General features: G+C 42.7%; 2 protein-coding genes across 3 annotated transcripts in view; both read left to right on the forward strand.

The window, feature by feature from the left end:
* SYT9 (synaptotagmin 9) overlaps positions 1-18,891 on the forward strand; it is a 799,187-nt gene that overhangs the window by 21,638 nt on the left and 758,658 nt on the right. The window lies entirely within an intron of this gene.
* LOC141090258 (polymerase delta-interacting protein 3-like) lies at positions 10,466-11,897 on the forward strand. Its single transcript, XM_073576352.1, has one exon. The coding sequence runs from the start codon at positions 10,598-10,600 to the stop codon at positions 11,432-11,434; it is 837 nt and encodes a 278-aa protein (XP_073432453.1). The 5' UTR covers positions 10,466-10,597; the 3' UTR covers positions 11,435-11,897.

Genomic DNA, 18,891 nt, shown 5'->3' on the forward strand with positions numbered 1-18,891 from the left:
TCACTGATTGTGGAAACTTCACACTAGACCTCAAGCAGCTTGGATTGTGGCATCTCCACTCTTCCTTCAGACTCTGGGACCTTGATTTCCAAATGAAATGCAAAATGTACTTTCCTTGTAGAGTGTGTCAATGACTACCTTCTGGACATCTATCAAATCAGCAGTCTTCCCCATGATTGTGGAGCCTACTGAAACAGATTAAGGGACCTTTTTAAATGCTTAGGAAGCCTCGGCAGGTGATTTTTGTTAATTATTCTAATTTACTGAGATAATGACTTTTGGGTTTTCACTGGCTGTAAGCCATAATCATCCCCAGAAATAAACACTTGAAATAGATCACTCTGTTTGTAATAACGCTATACAATATATAAATTTCACTTATTGTATTGGAGAAATGAAATAAATAAACTTTTTGATGATATTCTAATTTTGTGAGAAGCACCTGTACATATTGATACATAATATATACATATTCATGTAGAAATAAAAACACATTATACTCACCGCACACCAAATCCCTGACGCCCTTGTCTCCTAGAAATAAGGTAAAATAATAAACCACCATACAGTATACTCCCTGTCCGTTGTAGTCCGAGATAATCCAGATTGTCCCACGACGATCTCACATGTAGAACAGTCACATTGGAAGATCTGACCGCTCTACCCAACCGGTGATACACTGGCAGCACATAATGGCCCCTGCAGTGTATCAGCTGACTGGCTCCTTGCTGTCACTTATGGCACCGCTGCGTGGGAAAGTTCTCAAACAGCGATACTGCCGTAAAGTGAGAGCACTGGAATGATGAACTCCAGTGAACTCTTACGGCGGCTGAATGATACACTGCGGGAGATATTACCTCCTGTCAGTGTATCACTGGAGCCATGTAGAGCAGTCACATCTCCAAATGTGACTGTTCTACACGTGAGATCGTCGTGGGACACTTGGTAAATGGACTACGGTGGAGAGGATAGTATTAAATGTTGTTTTTTTATTTTAGTTTTGTTGCAGGAGACGAGGGAGTTGGGAATAAGGCGATGCAGTAAGTATGGCTAATTAAGATTAATAGAGGAATTTATTCTGGCTGTGTCTTTATTTACCATATAACTATAGGATTAGTAATGGATAGGTTTCTTATAGACGCTTCTCCATTACTAAGCCATGGGCTTGATGTCACCTGACAATACAAAGGTGACATCAACCCCACAAATATTACCCCACATGTCTACAGGGCAAGTGGGAAGAGTGAGGCTAAGTGCCAGATTTAGTGCATCTATAAAATGTGCCATTTCTGGTGCAGCTGAGTGCTGATGTTTTTAGCCTGGGGGAGCCTATAACCATGGTCCCTTCCCAGGCTATTAATATTAGCCTGCAGCTGTCTGCCTAGCCTTTTCTAGTTTGAATTTATAAGGGGACCTCATATCAACTTTTTTCTGGGGTTCCCCTGTAAAATAGCCAGTAAAGGCTAAGCAAACATCTGTCAGCTGATATTAATAGCCTTGGAACCTTTATGGCTATTGGCTCCTTCCCAGAATATTAACATCAGCACTCAGCTTTCCCTCTGCTGGTTATGAAAATTACACAGGAGCCCACACAATTTTTAAAAATATGTCAGTATATCAGCACTATATGCAATATGAGAGCACTATAAGATGGTATATGAACACTATATGGCAGCATGTGGGCACTATATGTCAGTATATGAGCACTATATGGCTGTATGTGACCACTATATGGCAGTATATGAACCCTATAATGCAGTATGTGAGCACTTTATGGCAGTATATGAGCAACATGTGGCAGTATGTGAGCACTATATGGCCGTATGTGGGCACTACATGGCATTATATGAGCACTATATGGCCGTATTTGAGCACTATATGGCAGTATGTGAGCACAATAAGATGGAATATGAGCACTATGTGGCAGTATATGAGGACTGTATGGCTTTATTTGTTCACTATATGGCAGTATATGAGCACTATATGGCAGTATATAAGCACTATATGGCAGTATAAGAGCATTATTTGGTTGTATATGAGCACTATAAGGCAGTATATGAGAACTATATGCCCGTATTTGAGCACTATATGGCAATTTGTGAGCACTATAAGATGGTATATGTGCACTATGTGGCAGTATATGAGGACTGTATGGCTTTATGTGTTCACTATATGGCAGTATATGAGCACTATATGGCAGTATATGAGCACTATTTGGTGGTATGTGAACACTATATGGCAGTATATGAGCACTATATAGCAGTATGTGAGCACTATAGATGGTATATGAGCACTATATGGCAGGCTAATATGGTAGTATAGCAAATGTTAGAAATGTTAGAGGATATTTATTATATTCACTTATATTTGTTTTGTGTGTGTTAACATTATATTTGAACATATGTCATGATATTATGGTTTTCAATGGAGAATGTAAAAAAAGAGGTTGGACAAGGAAATGACATCACAATTTTTTTTTGTTTGTTAAATAATATATCTTTATTTATCTTGCAAATCTGCAGAGAAAACCGCATGAAAATCTGCATCAAATCCGCCTCAAAACAATGTGGATTTTCAATTGTGTTTTCTGCCAAGAGATGCAGAATCCATGCAGAATTTTACAAAGGCAAATCCGCAACGTGTGAACTAAGGGTATGTTCACACTGGGCATTTTTGCTGCTTTTTTATGCAGCAAAATCTGATTTCTTGGCAGGAAAGAAGCTGCAGCAAAAAAGCAGGTTTAGGTGCGTTTTTGGTGAATTTTTTGGGCTATCTTGTGTCTCTTTGTGCATGCTAATAAAGTTGAGTTGCTGTCCATGACATTCTCCCAATACTCTTCTGGATAATCCAAATGCTCTCTAGCAAACTTCAGACGGGCCCAGACATGTACTGGCTTAAGGAGGGGGACACATCTGGCACTGTAGGATCTGAGTCCCTGGCAGCGTATTGTGTTATTGATGGTAGCCTTAGTTACGGTGGCCCCAGCTCTATGCAGGTCATTCACTAGGTCCCCCCATGTGGTTCTGGGATTTTTGTTCACCATTCTTGTGATCATTTTGACCCCATGGGGTGAGATCTTACATGGAGCCCCAGATTGAGGGAGATTATCAGTGGTCTTGTATCTCTTCCATTCTCTTATTATTGCTCCAACAGTTGATTTCATCACACCAAGTTGCTTGCCTAGTGCAGATTCAGTCTTCCCAGCCTGGTGCAGGGCTACAATTTTGTTTCTGATGTCCTTCGACAGCTCTTTGGTCTTCACCATAGTGGAGTTTGGAGTGTGACTGAGGTTGTGGACAGGAGTCTTTTATATTGATAAGAAGTTTAGACAGGTGTCATTACCACCGGTAATGAGTGGAGGACAGAGGAGCCTCTTAAAGAAGAAGTTACAGGTCCGTGAGAGCCAGAAATTGTGCATGTTTTTAGGTGACCAAATACTTATTTTCCACCATAATTTGCAATATAAATCTTGCCAAATCAGACAAGGTGATTTTCTGGATTTGTTTTCTCATTTTGACTCTCATAGTTGTGGTCTACCTATGATGTCAATTACGGGTCTCTCTCATATTTTTAAGTGGGAGAACTTGCACAATTGGTGGCTGACTAAATACTTTTTTCCCCACAGTAGTGAGCACATAAAGCCATACAGTGCTCATATACTGCCACATAGTGCTCATATACCATCTTATAGTACTCAATATACTGCCATATAGTATTCACATACTGCCATATAGTGCTCATATACTGCCATATAGTGCTCATATACTGCCATATGGCACTCATATACTACCAAATAATGCTCATATACTGCCATATAGTGAACACATAAAGCCATACAGTGCTCATATACTGCCACATAGTGCTCATATACCATTTTATAGTACTCAATATACTGCCATATAGTATTCACTTGCTGCCATATAGTGCTCATATACTGCCATATAGTGCTCATATACTGCCATATGGTGCTCATATACTTCCAAATAATGCTCATATACTGCCATATAATGAACACATAAAGCCATACAGTGCTCATATACTGCCACATAGTGCCCCCAACATATAATGACGGTGAAGCAAGATGAAAAAACACTCACACAGATAGAAAGATAGGCTGAGCAAACGATGGGGCCCAAGCTAACTAAACAGAAAAGGAAAGGAAGGTTGCTGTCTGCAATCTGCCAAAACCCTATCAAAGACATAAGCCAACAAGCTGATATGGAAAAAGAACCTGAAGCAGCTAGGCTTCAAAAACTAAATCAGCACTCAGGTATTTTCAGAAGACAGAGCTAAAGGAATTCAGCTCACCCCAGCAAGGAATGGCAGAAATCCAGAAAAACAAAGCAAAACAAAGTCAAAGCACAGATGCAAAAAGCCGAGCAGAAAACTTAGCTTTAGAAGAGCAGGAATTCAGACTGGTCTCCAAGGATCCCACAGAGAAATCACCCGCAGGGCAGAAGGGCGTCGGCAGCCTTATATCCAGTCAGTAACTCCACTCAGCCAGTCATCATCATCAGACTCAGGTGTTTGATAATCAGGCTCACTACCTTTCTTTACCAGAAGAGGGAGTTCCTTGGGCCTCAGTAGTGAAGGGGAAAATGAACTCACAACAGTTTTCCCTATGCTGTTTCCATGTCATTTGAGAACTTTTCCCATAGATTTCCACAGTTTTTTGACCCTCAAAAGACTTCTGGGAGGGGGAGTTTGTGGCAAAAAAGCTTGGGATTCTCATAGAAAATTTGGCTTGCTCCTCACTAATTGTGACATATGTAAATTCATGTATCCCACAATAGACAATATCATTAACCCTTTTAATTAAAAAGATCATGTCCTTAAAGTATACATCAGTTGCAAACCAAAGCATGTGGTTTATGCTATCGTTTGTCCATGCAATCAGGTATACGTGCAACAAAGAGCTAAAGAAGAGTGTCAGGGATGCAATATTTGTCAGGACATTCTTAATCCTACAAGTCCCTGATATCACAGGCTGGGAATGTCGCGAGTACCACCCGCTGTGATCTTTGGAACGAACCTCTCTCTGCCGCCCCGTATCTTCCAGACAATTACACGATTGGCCGACGATTAACAGAGTAGGCCGGAACCTGTTCGCACCACTAGGCTGGCGATCGGATAATTAACGTTAAGCATGCGGCATATACATCTCTGGATTTCAGCATATGGAATATGTGTACACACCCTGGTATGGTCAAAGCTAATTATCCAATAACCCCCGACTTCTTGCTGTCACCACTAATCTGTTTCAGTTGATTAGACATCGTATGGTAGCTATCACTTCAAGGCATAGTTTACAGAACAGAAGGAACAGAACTATTAAATTTTATATTTAATCCACAGGGAGGCAGTGTTTATGAAAAATATACAAAAGATTTTACAAGGGGGACAAAACAATACATCATAAACAGTTACATAAAATAAAAGGGATTAACAGGAGAACTTACTGCAGTGATCGCAGAGATGATTCATTTTAGCCGAATGTGAGCGCTTCGATTTGGCTGTCGATAAACAGAGCCCCTGAATACATACATGGTATGTAGTTCTCTGCACGAACGCTGATGATAATTAGGATTGATCTTGTATCAGACCCTGAGTCCCACCCACATACCCCTCTTTGATGACCTCACAAAAGCCCAGTTGTGGGCTGGACTCAGCCCTTCATAATTTTAGGAAATCCCAATTTATGTAATAACTCCTCACAGAGCGATCACAGGAGGTCGAAGCTGATGTCATCTTTTGTATTGGGATTTTATCTATGAGTGGAGACCAAAACATGGCCTAGTTGCTGGTGGTTATATGACCCCTAAGCACTCGGGGGCTTTTGGTGGGGGTTATCATTATGAGAAAGTTTTGGGTATTTTTGCCTAGTTATCCCAGTTATCACATTGTTTATGTTTCATTAAGTTTTTAATTTTGTCATAAGTCATCTAGCAACCCTTTGCTAGTTTATTAAAACTAAAATTTTCCAACCATCCATCCCTCTGGATCCTCGATACATCTGAGTGGAAGCATCTAATAGCCTGGTCTTCAGTTTCTTTGCTCTACCCCTCACATTCAAACCATTCCCATGAATTGTCCACGGAACCACGCTGGCAGCATACCACCATCAGGGATCCATGTTGGAGACAAGTTGCTTTCAGAGTTGTGCCTGCTTACACAATTCCATGTGGTAAATTTAATGGCTCACAACCCACTTCGATGTTACACTTTTTATGTTACGCTTAGATAGCGCTCCTTTTTTTTCTCAGGACTTTTTATTTACATCTTTTTTTTGCAGACTTTCTGGACAAATTGATCTTCATATTTAACTGGTAGGTAATCTTTGGATTGGATTCTATCAAAGTCAGTATCATTGTGATCTCCTGTAGAGGGCCTGCCTCTACATCATGTACTGACAAAGACCCTTGCATTTTTTTATGTTTGATACATCCTGATATTTATGATTTGTAGCTTTTGTCTGCATATTGTGTACCCTCTACATATGATCAGGGAGCCAGTAGGATCAGTCCAGGGGTTACTTGATTAAACAGAAGGGTCGGGTTCTGTCTTCGACGATCGGCCTTCGGCCATTTGTGATCTGGTTGACTTACCTGGAAGCCTTTTTTTGGCCCTTATAAACTACCTTATTTGTTTTTAGAACAGATAGTTCCCTTAAAACTTTGCTTCTCCTTTTGGCAGCTATATTTGCTGGCACCTGGAGGCTTCCTCTAATTAGGTTATGGCTACTATTCCACTGCTGGCACCTCACTATGGACAAATTTAACATGTACTGTATTTTAGTCCATTTGAGATCTTCATTATGTCTCTATATATGACAGTTTAGGGTCTTAATTACATAATGTGAGGGGTTCATGAAACATGTTCCGATATTCTTAAATAAATCTCTGATTTGATATCTAGTTTTGGGGCCTAGAATTGTGTTTGTAAATATTCTATGTCTGTGTTCTCTGATGTTTGAGATATAAACTATTTGGGACTTAGCAATGTATTCTATTTTGATCATGTGCATTAGTCCTTGTGGAATTAATGAATGTGGTACAAATGTGTGTTTGGATAGATTCCTAATACTATGTTATCCTATTGCAGTCCTATCATGAATGTGAAAGTTTCCTCCCATTAATGTGCAGAGCTTATTACTGCCACTTTAACTGGTCCCCTTGCATGCGTTAATCATGGCTTCCTCCGTACTTCCGTACTCTGGCACATGCGCATAAAGGGAAATGGGTGGACCTTTTTTGATGTTCCTTGCGACCTTCAGTTTGGTTTGCCTCCACTTCCCTGGGCAAGCGCATTGGCTGCGGATGGTTTCTTCTGCCCCTATCTACATCACATGCTCTTGGAATGATTAGCCACTCCTCTACTCCATGTCATAGCGCTGCTGATGATGGGCACACGCGGCTGCTTCCCCGCCTACTACAGGCAACCACCGGTCCACCATCAGTATGTAATTTGTTTGTAATTAGTAAAGTATTTAACCTTTGAGATTCAATGGAACTTACTTCCCTTGACAACGCCATGCCTCACCATGCTTTATTAACGCTGCATATTCTGTCCAGCATCATGGGTCTCCTTATTATAGATGCCACTGGGTACATCCCTTTCTATAACTAGCTTTTTTCCTATCCCCGGCTCATTTTGTTGAACACACTTTTGAAAGGGGGGTTCTTTGTTAGGACAGGAGGATTTTTTCCTCTCCTCTATATGCACGCATCCATATTTGTACTTCTGATGTGCAGTCTCAAGCCTGTGGTTTTCTCCGTTATCTGGGTTGGTACAGTAATACTTCGGATGTGCAATCATTGAGTATTGATCTATATCTGCTATGTGTATTGATACAATAATACCTCTGATGTGTAGTCATTAATTTTGCCATTCTCCTGTGTTGTTTCTACATCCATTTGGCCTCTATGATCTTATGCTGTGTGACTCCAGCCATTCACATTCTTTGCCATTCTCTGTTCTGAAGAAGGCCTTTTGTGGCAAAACATCAATTTTTACAACAGAGTTGTTACTGCATGAAATAAATTATTTTTGCATCATTACTTGGAGTGCAAAATTTCTTGTACTACAGTATATATCTTGGAGGGGATTCCTATTTGAGCACCCGTAATAAGTGGGTGTGCTGCACATGCTTCTTTCATATTCCTTACTGCAATATGTAGCCCCCATTCTGTATTGGCATTTTTTATACATTGGTAGTGCGCTTTGCTCATATATAGTTATGAGCAATCACTAAAATGCTTGGATGCTCGTTGCTAGGGTCAAGCATATTGAAATGCTCAGATGCTCGACCCGAGCAACAAGCCCGATGTAAGACTATTGGAAACCCGAGCATTTGTGTCGCGACCCCCAGGGGGGTCTTTTGAAGGTCTAAAAATGTTGGAAATCAATGGGAACAGTTCTCAAATGACATGGGATCATCATGGGCAAGACCCCTGGAAGCATTTCTGACTCCCAGGTCACAGCTGTGAACAATGTTGACAGTCTTACGCCACTTTTCCAGGCATACAATAAAACATGCAAAAGCGAAACCAAAATTGATTTTACTGGGAAATATGTTAAGGAACATCCTTTCCAGGGTAATGATTTGTATGTAAGGCAAAATAAATGACCCCCCACAAAATGTTCCTCCACCACTTGTCCTATGTTCACATGTAGTGTTTTTGATGCGTTTTTCAACTTTAGCATTGCTTTCAACCAAGACAAATGCATTCACTGGGAAATGTCATTTTAACATTTTACAACCTTAACGTGCCATGTGGTGTGTGACACATATTCTGACACATCCTGTTTCATTTATGAAGGAGGGACTGTTAAAGGAGGAGGGCCATCAGGTGGAAATTAATCTTCTTAAAGGGACAGCAGTTGGTCCTTACTATTCTTAGAGAGCCATCATCCGGCTTTGCTTTGTTGTTCCCATTATTAAACAGTGGGTCTCCTATACTGTTATTGCCTATGCATTGAATGCAAGACCTGCCCCAAATTTGAACGCACTCCAATAACCCATTGAACAGATGTCCTGGATGGCCACATGAAACCTATGTTCCCATTCTTATTTATTTGGTACTGCCATACTGTTAGCCTATGCATTGAATGCAAGGCCTGCCCTGCCCCAAAGTTGGACGCACCCAATAACCCTTTGGACCAACGTGCTAGATGGCCACATAAAACCAAAATTCACATTCTTAATTATGTGGTACTGCTATACTGTTATCCTATTCATTGAATGCAAGGCCTGCTCTGCCCCAAAATTACACGCACCCTAATAAGTCTTTGAACTAACGTACTGGATGGCCACATGAAACCAAAGTTCACATTCTCATTTATTTGATACTGTCATACTGTTACTGTTAGCCTTTGCATTAAATGCAAGGCATGCCCTGCCCCAAAGTTACACGCAGCACCAATAACCATTTGAAACAACGTACTGGATGGCCACATGAAACCAAAGTTCCCATTCTTATTTGTTTGCTACTGCCATACTGTTAGCAGATGCATTGAATGCAAGGCCTGCCCTGCCACAAAGTTACATGCACTACAATAACCCTTTGAACCAACATGCTGGATGGCCACATGAAACCAAAGTTCTCGTTCTTACTTATTTGCTAGTGCCGTACTGTTTTCCTATGCATTGAATGCAAGGTCTGCCCTGCCCCAAAGGCACACACACCCCAATAACCCTTTGAACCAACGTGCTGGATGGCCACATGAAACCATAGTTCCCATTCTTATTTATTTGCTACTGCCACACTGTTAGCCTATGAATTGAATGCAAGGCCTGCTCTGCCACAAAGTTACATGCACCCCAATAACCCTTTGAAGTACATGCTGGATGGCCACATGAAACCATCGTTCCCATTCTTATTTATTTGGTACTGCCATATTGTTAGCCTATGCAATGAATGCAAGGCCTGCCTTGCCCCAAAGTTATACGCACCCCCAATAACCCTTTGAACCAACGAGCTGGATGGCCACATGAAACCAAAGTTCCCATTCTTATTTATTTGGTACTGCCATACTGTTAGCCTATGCTTTGAATGCAGGGCCTGCCCTTCCCCAAAGTTAAATGCACCCCAATAACGCTTTGAACCAATGTGCTGGATGGCCACATGAAAACAAATTTCCCATTTTTATTTAATTGGTACTGCCATGCTGTTAGCCTATGCATTGAATGCAAGGCCTGCCCTTCCCCAAAGTTACAAGCACCCCAATAACCATTTGAACCAACTTGTTGGATGGCCACTTGAAACCAAAGTTCCCATTATTATTAATTTGCTACTCCTATAATGTTTGCCATGAAGTGAATGCAAGGCCTGATCAAAAATTGGATGCACCCCAATAGCCCTTGGAGGAGACATGGAGGAGAGCCTCCTAAAAATCTGTTCCCATTACAAAGAAGCAGGTCTCCTGTACTTGTATTGCCCATGCAGCAAGTGTATGGGCTCACAAACATTTCCCCCTGGGGGTACACATCAACATACTTTGTAAGCAATTTTTTAAGGGCATCATAAATACCCTTGAAAACAATAATGTGAGTTCCTACACAGTTGCTGCTGGGAAAGTGCAGGTTTGTAGCAGAAATATGGCGAATGTGTCGTTGTATGAAGTGATCAGGAAAAGGGGCATGGTGATGGGGGGAATGGGAAAGTACAGGATTAATAACAGGGTAGCTATGGGAGGTATAACATTCAGGATCCAGCCTACAATGATTAGCTGTTTACCCACCACCAATTACCAGAATGCATTTGATACCCTTCAGAAGGTAGGTGTAACAGATGCACGTCTGAAGCTAGGCATAAAAGATGCCCGTGAGAAATTGGTTGCCAAATGCGCATGTTTCTGTATAAAGGGTAAAGTTCAAGATTCTCGTGAGATCCTGAATTCTAGAAAGCAACAGATCAGTGTTGGAGAAAAAACAACCAAACGGATGGATGCTCGTGAAAAACTAAGTTTAAAGAGGAGTGCATCTGCTGTAACTATCAACTCACCCGTGGCACAAGGTTCTTCATCTTCACCCATAAATATTACCAAGACCATCAAAATTTCACAGCCGAAAACGATTTCTTCAGGTGTAACGAACACTGTTAAAGGAATGCAAATAAACGTAGTTAACCACGAACCTTGGAAACCACTGATTTCCTCTTTACAAGATATGGACAATAATGGTATTGATGATGGCTTGGAACTTTCCCACATCCCCAACAAGAAGATGAAGATCACAGCTGTCAACACTGTGCAAAAAAGGCCAGGAATGTCTGGAAATTCATTTTCTCTTGGGCAAACTTTACCTCTTACTAAAGTAAGAAGAGTAAAGGGGAAGAGTCTTGAGGAGATCATTTGCATATTCCCAGTGCCTTCTGGGATAAGTGAAGAGTCTCCGCGAGCTCAACGATCACTGGGTTTTGGCCGTTGCAGCTGAAAAGAGGAAACCGGAAAACCGCGCGCCTATTGGCGCTCGAATTTTGGCTCATCTTTCATCGTTTTTAAGAAATCTCAATATGGAAGAGGCCAGGAGCCATTTGGTGAGCTGCATTTCTTGCTACATGTTCACAGACTTACCAGTGGAAAAGCCAAACTTCACATGCCACAAATGAAAGCTTGTGTCCCTGTTGGAGGAAAAGTTGCAAAATCTCGAAGAGAGGTTAGCTACGTTGAAGATCATTAAGGAAGGTGAAGAGTTCTTAGACAGAGCAGAATTATCTCTTCATGTTACAGAAAGAGAAGAAATTCGAAGTGCACCTGAAGAAACAGAGGAATGGAGACATGTGACCCAGAGAAGCAGGAGGATTAGGATCAGGAGGCAGTCAGCATCCATACTTCTCAGGAACCAGTACCAGGCTCTCACGCAGGAAAACGATGAAGAAATACATCAGGATAAGACTTTGCCCACAAACAGCAACCTTGTACGCCCTCAGAGTCCTCCTGGATGGAGAAATAAAAATGTTGTGGAGAAGAAACGGCGAGTGGTGGTCATGGGGGATTCCCTGTTGAGAGGAACAGAGGCCGCTATCTGCAGACCGGATAGAACTTCAAGAGAAATGTGCTGTCTTCCAGGTGCAAAAATTAAAGATGTGTCTGACAGGATATCAGGACTCTTCAGACCTACAGATGACTACCCATTCCTGCTACTACATGTGGGGACAAATGACACCGCAAGAAACGACCTGGAAACCATCTGCAGAGACTTTGAAGACTTAGGCAAGAAAGTGAAAGAACTGGGAGCGCAGGTGGTCTTCTCTTCCATTCTCCCAGTGGATGGTCATGGAACAAGGAGGTGGAATAAGATTCTGCAGGTGAACAACTGGCTACGTCGATGGTGCCGTCAGCAACGATTTGGATTTATGGATCACGGAGTGAATTACCTCTACGATGGACTACTTGCTAGAGATGGGGTGCACCTTACGAAGACTGGAAAACATGTATTTGGAAGTCGCCTTGCTACACTTGTAAGGAGAGCTTTAAACTAGAACAACATGGGAAGGGAAGCAAAAGACCAGAAAAAGCCATACACCTGACAAATGCTATTGAGAACTCTGCTATTAGAAGTGGAAAGGAAGATCAAAGACAAAAGAATCTAATTAATAAAAATATTGGAGAAAGAGAAACCAATCACAAACTAAAATGTTTCTTGTTGTGAGTTCATTTTCCCCTTCACTACTGAGGCCCGAGGAACTCCCTCTTCTGGTGAAGAAAGGTAGTGAGCCTGATTGTCAAACACCTGGGGCTGATGATGATGACTGGCTGAGTGGAGTTAATGACTGGATATAAGGCTGCCGACACCCTTCTGGCCTGCGGGTGATTTCTCTGTGGACTTCTAGGAAACCAGTCTGATTCCTGCTCATCTAAAGCTAAGATTTCTGCTTTGCCTTTTTGCATTAGTGTTTTGTTTTCCTTGCTTTTCTGGATTCTGCCATTCCCTGCTGGGGTGAGCTGAATCTCCTTTTGCCTGTTGCTCTGTCTTCAGAATATTCCTGAGTACTGACATAGCCTTTTTTGAAGCCTAGCGTCTTCAGGGCCTTTTTTACTGTCAGTTTGTTGGCTCTTATTTTCATAGGGTTTTTCACGGATTGCAGACAGCAGCCTTCCTGTCCTTTCCTATCTAAGCTAGCTTGGGCCCCATCATTGCTCAGTCTATCTTTCTGTCTGTGTTTTGTTCTTTCTTCTTGCTTCACCGTCATTATATGTGGGGGGCTGCCTTTTGCTTTCGGGTCTGCTCTGGGGCAGTTTAGATTTCCCTTTCTGTCTTTAGGCTATGTAGTCCTCCGGCTGTGATCGAGGGGCCTAGGGCATCGTAGGAGCCCCCCACGGCTACTGCTAGTTGTGTTGATAGGTTCAGGGGTCTGCAATCCGATAGCTGCCAACTTCTCTGGTTTTCTGGACTTAGCTAGCATTTCTATTTTTGCCTCCTACGGTGACTCAATCACAACAGAATCACCCGCCATACCGCAGATCCTAGGGTACTCAATTGCAGGAAAGAATTGTATAAAAAAAAAAAAAAAAGTGTGTATATTTTTTCCTCTATATCTCTGAGGCCGTAGGGGGAATTTTTTTTTCTCTCAATGGAGATAAAGCAATTGTCTGATCGTGTGGAGCAGCTCGCTGCGGAAGTGCGGGGAATTTCCGCCTACCTTGCTCATTCACATGCTGCTGAACCAAAGATTCCTACACCTGATGTATTTTTTGGGGATCAGTCTAAATTTTTGAATTTCAAAAATAATTGTAAATTATTTTTTGCCTTGAAGCCTAACTCGTCAGGGAGCTCCGCGCAGCAGGTTAAAATTGTCATCTCTTTGCTGCGTGGCGATCCCCAGGATTGGGCGTTTTCTTTGAAACCAGATGATCCTATTCTGACTAATGTGAACGCATTTTTTCAGGCCTTGGGGTTGTTGTATGACGAACCTAATGCCATTGATCAGGCTGAAAAGACCCTGCTGGCATTGAACCAGGGTCGTGATTCTGCAGAATTGTACTGTCAAAAATTCCGAAAGTGGGCAGTACTTACTACCTGGAATGATAATGCCTTGGCTGCTCTCTTTCGGAAGGGGTTGTCAGAAGCCGTAAAAGATACTATGGTGGGATTTCCTGTTCCCTCTGGTCTTGACGATTCTATGTCTTTAGCCATTCAGGTTGATCGGCGTTTGCGCGAACGCAGAGCTGCACGAGAGGTGTTGCCACCTGTTGAACAGATGTCTGAACCTATGCAATGTGATAGAGTTTTTTCCAGAGAGCAGCGTCAGGAGTTCAGAAGGCGTAATAAGTTGTGTTTTTTCTGTGGAGATGCCTCGCATATTATTTCTGTCTGTCCTAAACGCGAGAAACGCCTTGCATACACGTTTTCTGTTGGTGGTGTTCAACCTAAGTTTCTTCTGGCTATTACTCTGATCTGCTCCCTGTCCACATTTTCCGCCAAGGCTTTTGTGGATTCGGGAGCAGCTCTAAACCTAATGGACTTGGATTTTGCTAAACGTTGTGGATTTCCGATGACACCTCTGCAGACGCCTATCCCTTTGAGGGGGATTGATGCTACTCCTTTGGCTAAAAATAAACCTCAGTTTTGGACCCAGGTGGTAATGCGGGTCGCCCCAGACCATCAAGAAAATTGCAGGTTTTTGGTGTTTCATAATCTGCATGATACTATTGTTCTGGGGTTTCCCTGGTTACAAATTCATAATCCAGTTTTGGATTGGAAATCTGTGTCTGTGGTGAGTTGGGGTTGTCGGTGTGCCTTTAATGAGGCTCCGGTGTTTTCCACCTCTCCTCAGTCGCATGATGTTCCTGATTATTTGGTGGACTTTTATGATGTATTTAGTGAGAATGAGTCTGCGTCTCTGCCTCCTCAAAGGAGTTATGACTGTGCAATTGAACTGAGCCCGGGGTGTAAATTTCCCAAGGGTCGGCTCTTCAATTTATCTGTACCCGAGCACAAGGCTATGCGATCCTATATTAAGGAGGCGTTGGAGAAGGGTCATATTAGACCATCCTCGTCACCCTTAGGTGCCGGTTTTTTTTTTGTAGCCAAAAAGGATGGATCATTAAGACCTTGTATTGATTATCGTGCTCTCAACAAAATTACTGTTAAATATCAGTATCCGTTACCCCTGATTTCTGATCTATTCTCCAGAGTTAAAGGTGCTTGCTGGTTTACCAAGCTTGACTTCAGGGGGGCGTATAATCTTATTCGCATTAAGCATGGGGATGAATGGAAGACGGCGTTTAATACTCCGGAGGGACATTTTGAGTACCTGGTGATGCCTTTTGGGCTCACTAATGCCCCTTCTGTCTTCCAGTGCTTCATGAACGATATTTTCCGAGATTTTGTCGATAAATTTTTGATTATCTATCTGGATGATATTTTGATCTTCTCCAAGGATTGGGATTCTCATGTGGAACATATTCGGACTGTGTTCCGGATCTTGAGGGAGAATTCCCTGTATGTCAAAGGATCTAAATGCCTTTTTGGAGTACAGAGGATTTCTTTTTTGGGATTTATTTTGTCCCTGTCAACTATTGAAATGGACCCGGCCAAGGTACAGGCCATTTCCGATTGGGTTCAGCTCACTTCTTTGAAGGCCCTCCAGAAGTTTTTGGGTTTTGCTAATTTTTATCGGAAATTTATAGCAAAATTTTCTAGTATTGCCAAGCCATTGACTGATTTGACTAAGAAGGGTGCTGATGTGTTAAATTGGTCTCCGGAGGCTGTTTCTTCCTTTCAGGAGCTGAAGCGAAGATTCACCTCCGCCCCGGTTTTGCGGCAACCTGATGTCTCACTTCCGTTCCAGGTAGAGGTGGATGCTTCTGAGATTGGTGCAGGAGCTGTTTTGTCCCAAATGGATCCTGTAACATCTAAAATGAATCCCTGTGCTTTCTTTTCCCGAAAGTTCTCTCCATCTGAACGTAACTATGATGTGGGGAATCGGGAACTGTTAGCCATGAAATGGGCATTTGAGGAGTGGAGACATTGGTTGGAGGGAGCTAAGCATCAAGTCGTGGTCCTCACTGACCACAAGAATTTGATTTACCTAGAGTCGGCTAAGCGCTTGAACCCTAGACAGGCTAGGTGGGCCTTGTTTTTTACACGTTTTGACTTTGTGGTTTCTTTTCTTCCTGGAACTAAGAATGTCAAAGCTGACGCCCTCTCTAGGAGCTTCTTTGCTGATTCTCCTGTGGTGACCAAGCCTGCTACCATCTTAGGCGAAGGGGTAGTTCTTTCTGCCATCTTGCCCGATTTGAGACATGCTCTGGAAGAGTTCCAGGAGGACAAACCTGAGTGTTGTCCCAGTGGAAAGTTGTATGTTCCTGACCAGTGGAAGAAGAGAGTGATTTCTGAAGTTCATTGCTCTGCTTTGGCTGGTCATCCAGGTATTTTTGGTACTAGAGATCTGGTGAGTCGGTCTTTTTGGTGGCCCTCCTTGTCTCGTGATGTCAGGAATTTTGTGCAGTCCTGTGGGACGTGCTCCCGGTCTAAATCGTGTTCTCGCTCTAGTGGGTTGTTGATGCCTTTGCCTGTCCCCAAGAGGCCATGGACCCATATTTCAATGGATTTCATCTCTGATATGCCTGTCTCTCAAAGGATGACTGTTATTTGGGTGATTTGTGATAGGTTCTCTAAGATGGTTCATCTTGTACCACTCCCTAAGTTGCCGTCTTCCTCTGAATTGGTGCCCCTGTTTTTACAACAGGTGGTTCGCTTGCACGGGATTCCTGAGAACATTGTATCTGACAGAGGAGTCCAGTTTGTGTCTAGATTTTGGAGAACTTTCTGTTCCAAGCTGGGAATTCAGTTGTCCTTCTCCTCTGCTTTTCACCCTCAGACCAATGGGCAGACAGAGAGAACAAACCAGACCTTGGAGTCATATTTGAGATGTTTTATTTCTGCTGATCAGGATGATTGGGTTTCATTTTTGCCCTTGGCCGAATTTGCTTTAAATAATAGAGCTAGTTCTGCCACTTTGATGTCACCTTTTTTTTGTAACTTTGGGTTTCATCCTCGATTTTCTTCAGGGCAGTTGGAGCCCTCTGCCTGCCCAGGTGTTGACACTGTGGTGGAGAGAATGCACCAGATCTGGGACCAAGTGGTGGATAAGTTATCTCTCTCCCAGGAAAAGGCCCAGCGGTTTTCCAACCGACATAGGACCATTGGTCCCCAGTTTAAGGTTGGTGATATGGTGTGGTTATCATCAAAAAATATTGCTATGAAGGTGGCTTCTCCTAAGTTTAAGCCTAGATTTATTGGACCTTACAAGATTTTGGAGATTATTAATCCGGTCTCTTTTCGTTTGGCTCTTCCTGTCACATTTAAAATCCATAATGTGTTACATAAATCTTTGTTGAAGAGGTTTGGTGAACCTGTTGTTCCGGGGGTTGCACCTCCAGACCCTGTATTGGTTGAAGGTAACATGGAATATGAGGTAGAGAAAGTACTGGATTCCTGTCTGGCTAGATGGAGACTCCAGTATTTGGTTAAGTGGAAGGGTTGTGGTCAGGAGGATAATTCCTGGGTCTCTGCCTCTGATATTCATGCCAAAAGATTGGTGCGTGCCTTTCATCGGGCTCACCCTGATCGCCCTGGTGGCGTGGTTGAGGGTTCGGTGACCCCTCCTCAAGGGGGAGGTACTGTTGTGAGTTCATTTCCCCTTCACTACTGAGGCCCGAGGAACTCCCTCTTCTGGTGAAGAAAGGTAGTAAGCCTGATTGTCAAACACCTGGGGCTGATGATGATGACTGGCTGAGTGGAGTTAATGACTGGATATAAGGCTGCCGACGCCCTTCTGGCCTGCAGGTGATTTCTCTGTGGACTTCTAGGAAACCAGTCTGATTCCTGCTCATCTAAAGCTAAGATTTCTGCTTTGCTTTTTTGCATTAGTGTTTTGTTTTCTTGCTTTTCTGGATTCTGCCATTCCCTGTTGGGGTGAGCTGAATCTCCTTTTGCCTGTTGCTCTGTCTTCAGAATATTCCTGAGTACTGACATAGCCTTTTTTGAAGCCTAGCGTCTTCAGGGCCTTTTTTACTGTCAGTTTGTTGGCTCTTATTTTCATAGGGTTTTTCATGGATTGCAGACAGCAGCCTTCCTGTCCTTTCCTATCTAAGCTAGCTTGGGCCCCATCTTTGCTCAGTCTATCTTTCTGTCTGTGTTTTGTTCTTTCTTCTTGCTTCACCGTCATTATATGTGGGGGGCTGCCTTTTGCTTTGGGGTCTGCTCTGGGGCAGTTTAGATTTCCCTTTCTGTCTTTAGGCTATGTAGTCCTCCGGCTGTGATCGAGGGGCCTAGGGCATCGTAGGAGCCCCCCACGGCTACTGCTAGTTGTGTTGATAGGTTCAGGGGTCTGCAATCCGATAGCTGCCAACTTCTCTGGTTTTCTGGACTTAGCTAGCATTTCTATTTTTGCCTCCTACGGTGACTCAATCATAACAGTTTCTATATTAATGCACAAAGCATGGGCAACAAACAAGGAGAATTGGAACTACTAACACAGGAAAAGAAATATGATGTCATTGGAATCACTGAAACTTGGTGGGACAATACACATGATTGGAATACAAGACTAGAAGGATACAACTTATTTGCAAGAAACAGACTTGATAAACGAGGAGGAGGTGTTGCATTGTATGTTAGAAACGCGTATATCTGCACATAGATTGAAGCTTCAGAGACTGGGAGTTCTGTGGAAACTGTTTGGGTAAGAATACAAGGACAAAACAATGGAAAGGACACCATTGTAGGCATTTACTACAGGCCGCCTGTGCAAGCTGAAGATATGGATGAACTCTTTATGCATCAAATGGCCAAGTTCTCCAAAAAATATGACATAGTTGTCATGGGAGATTTCAACTATCCAGACATTTGTTGGGAATCTCTCTCAGGCAAAACTAACAGGT

This window comes from Dendrobates tinctorius, unplaced genomic scaffold (assembly GCF_039654945.1).
Source record: "Dendrobates tinctorius isolate UK_male_01 unplaced genomic scaffold, ASM3965494v1 ptg000048l, whole genome shotgun sequence".
Lineage (NCBI taxonomy): Eukaryota > Metazoa > Chordata > Amphibia > Anura > Dendrobatidae > Dendrobates > Dendrobates tinctorius.

What these genes read in the sequence shown, in the direction of transcription:
- LOC141090258 (XM_073576352.1), top strand. Translation starts at nt 10,598, where the DNA reads ATGGCGAATGTGTCGTTGTATGAAGTGATCAGGAAAAGGGGCATGGTG.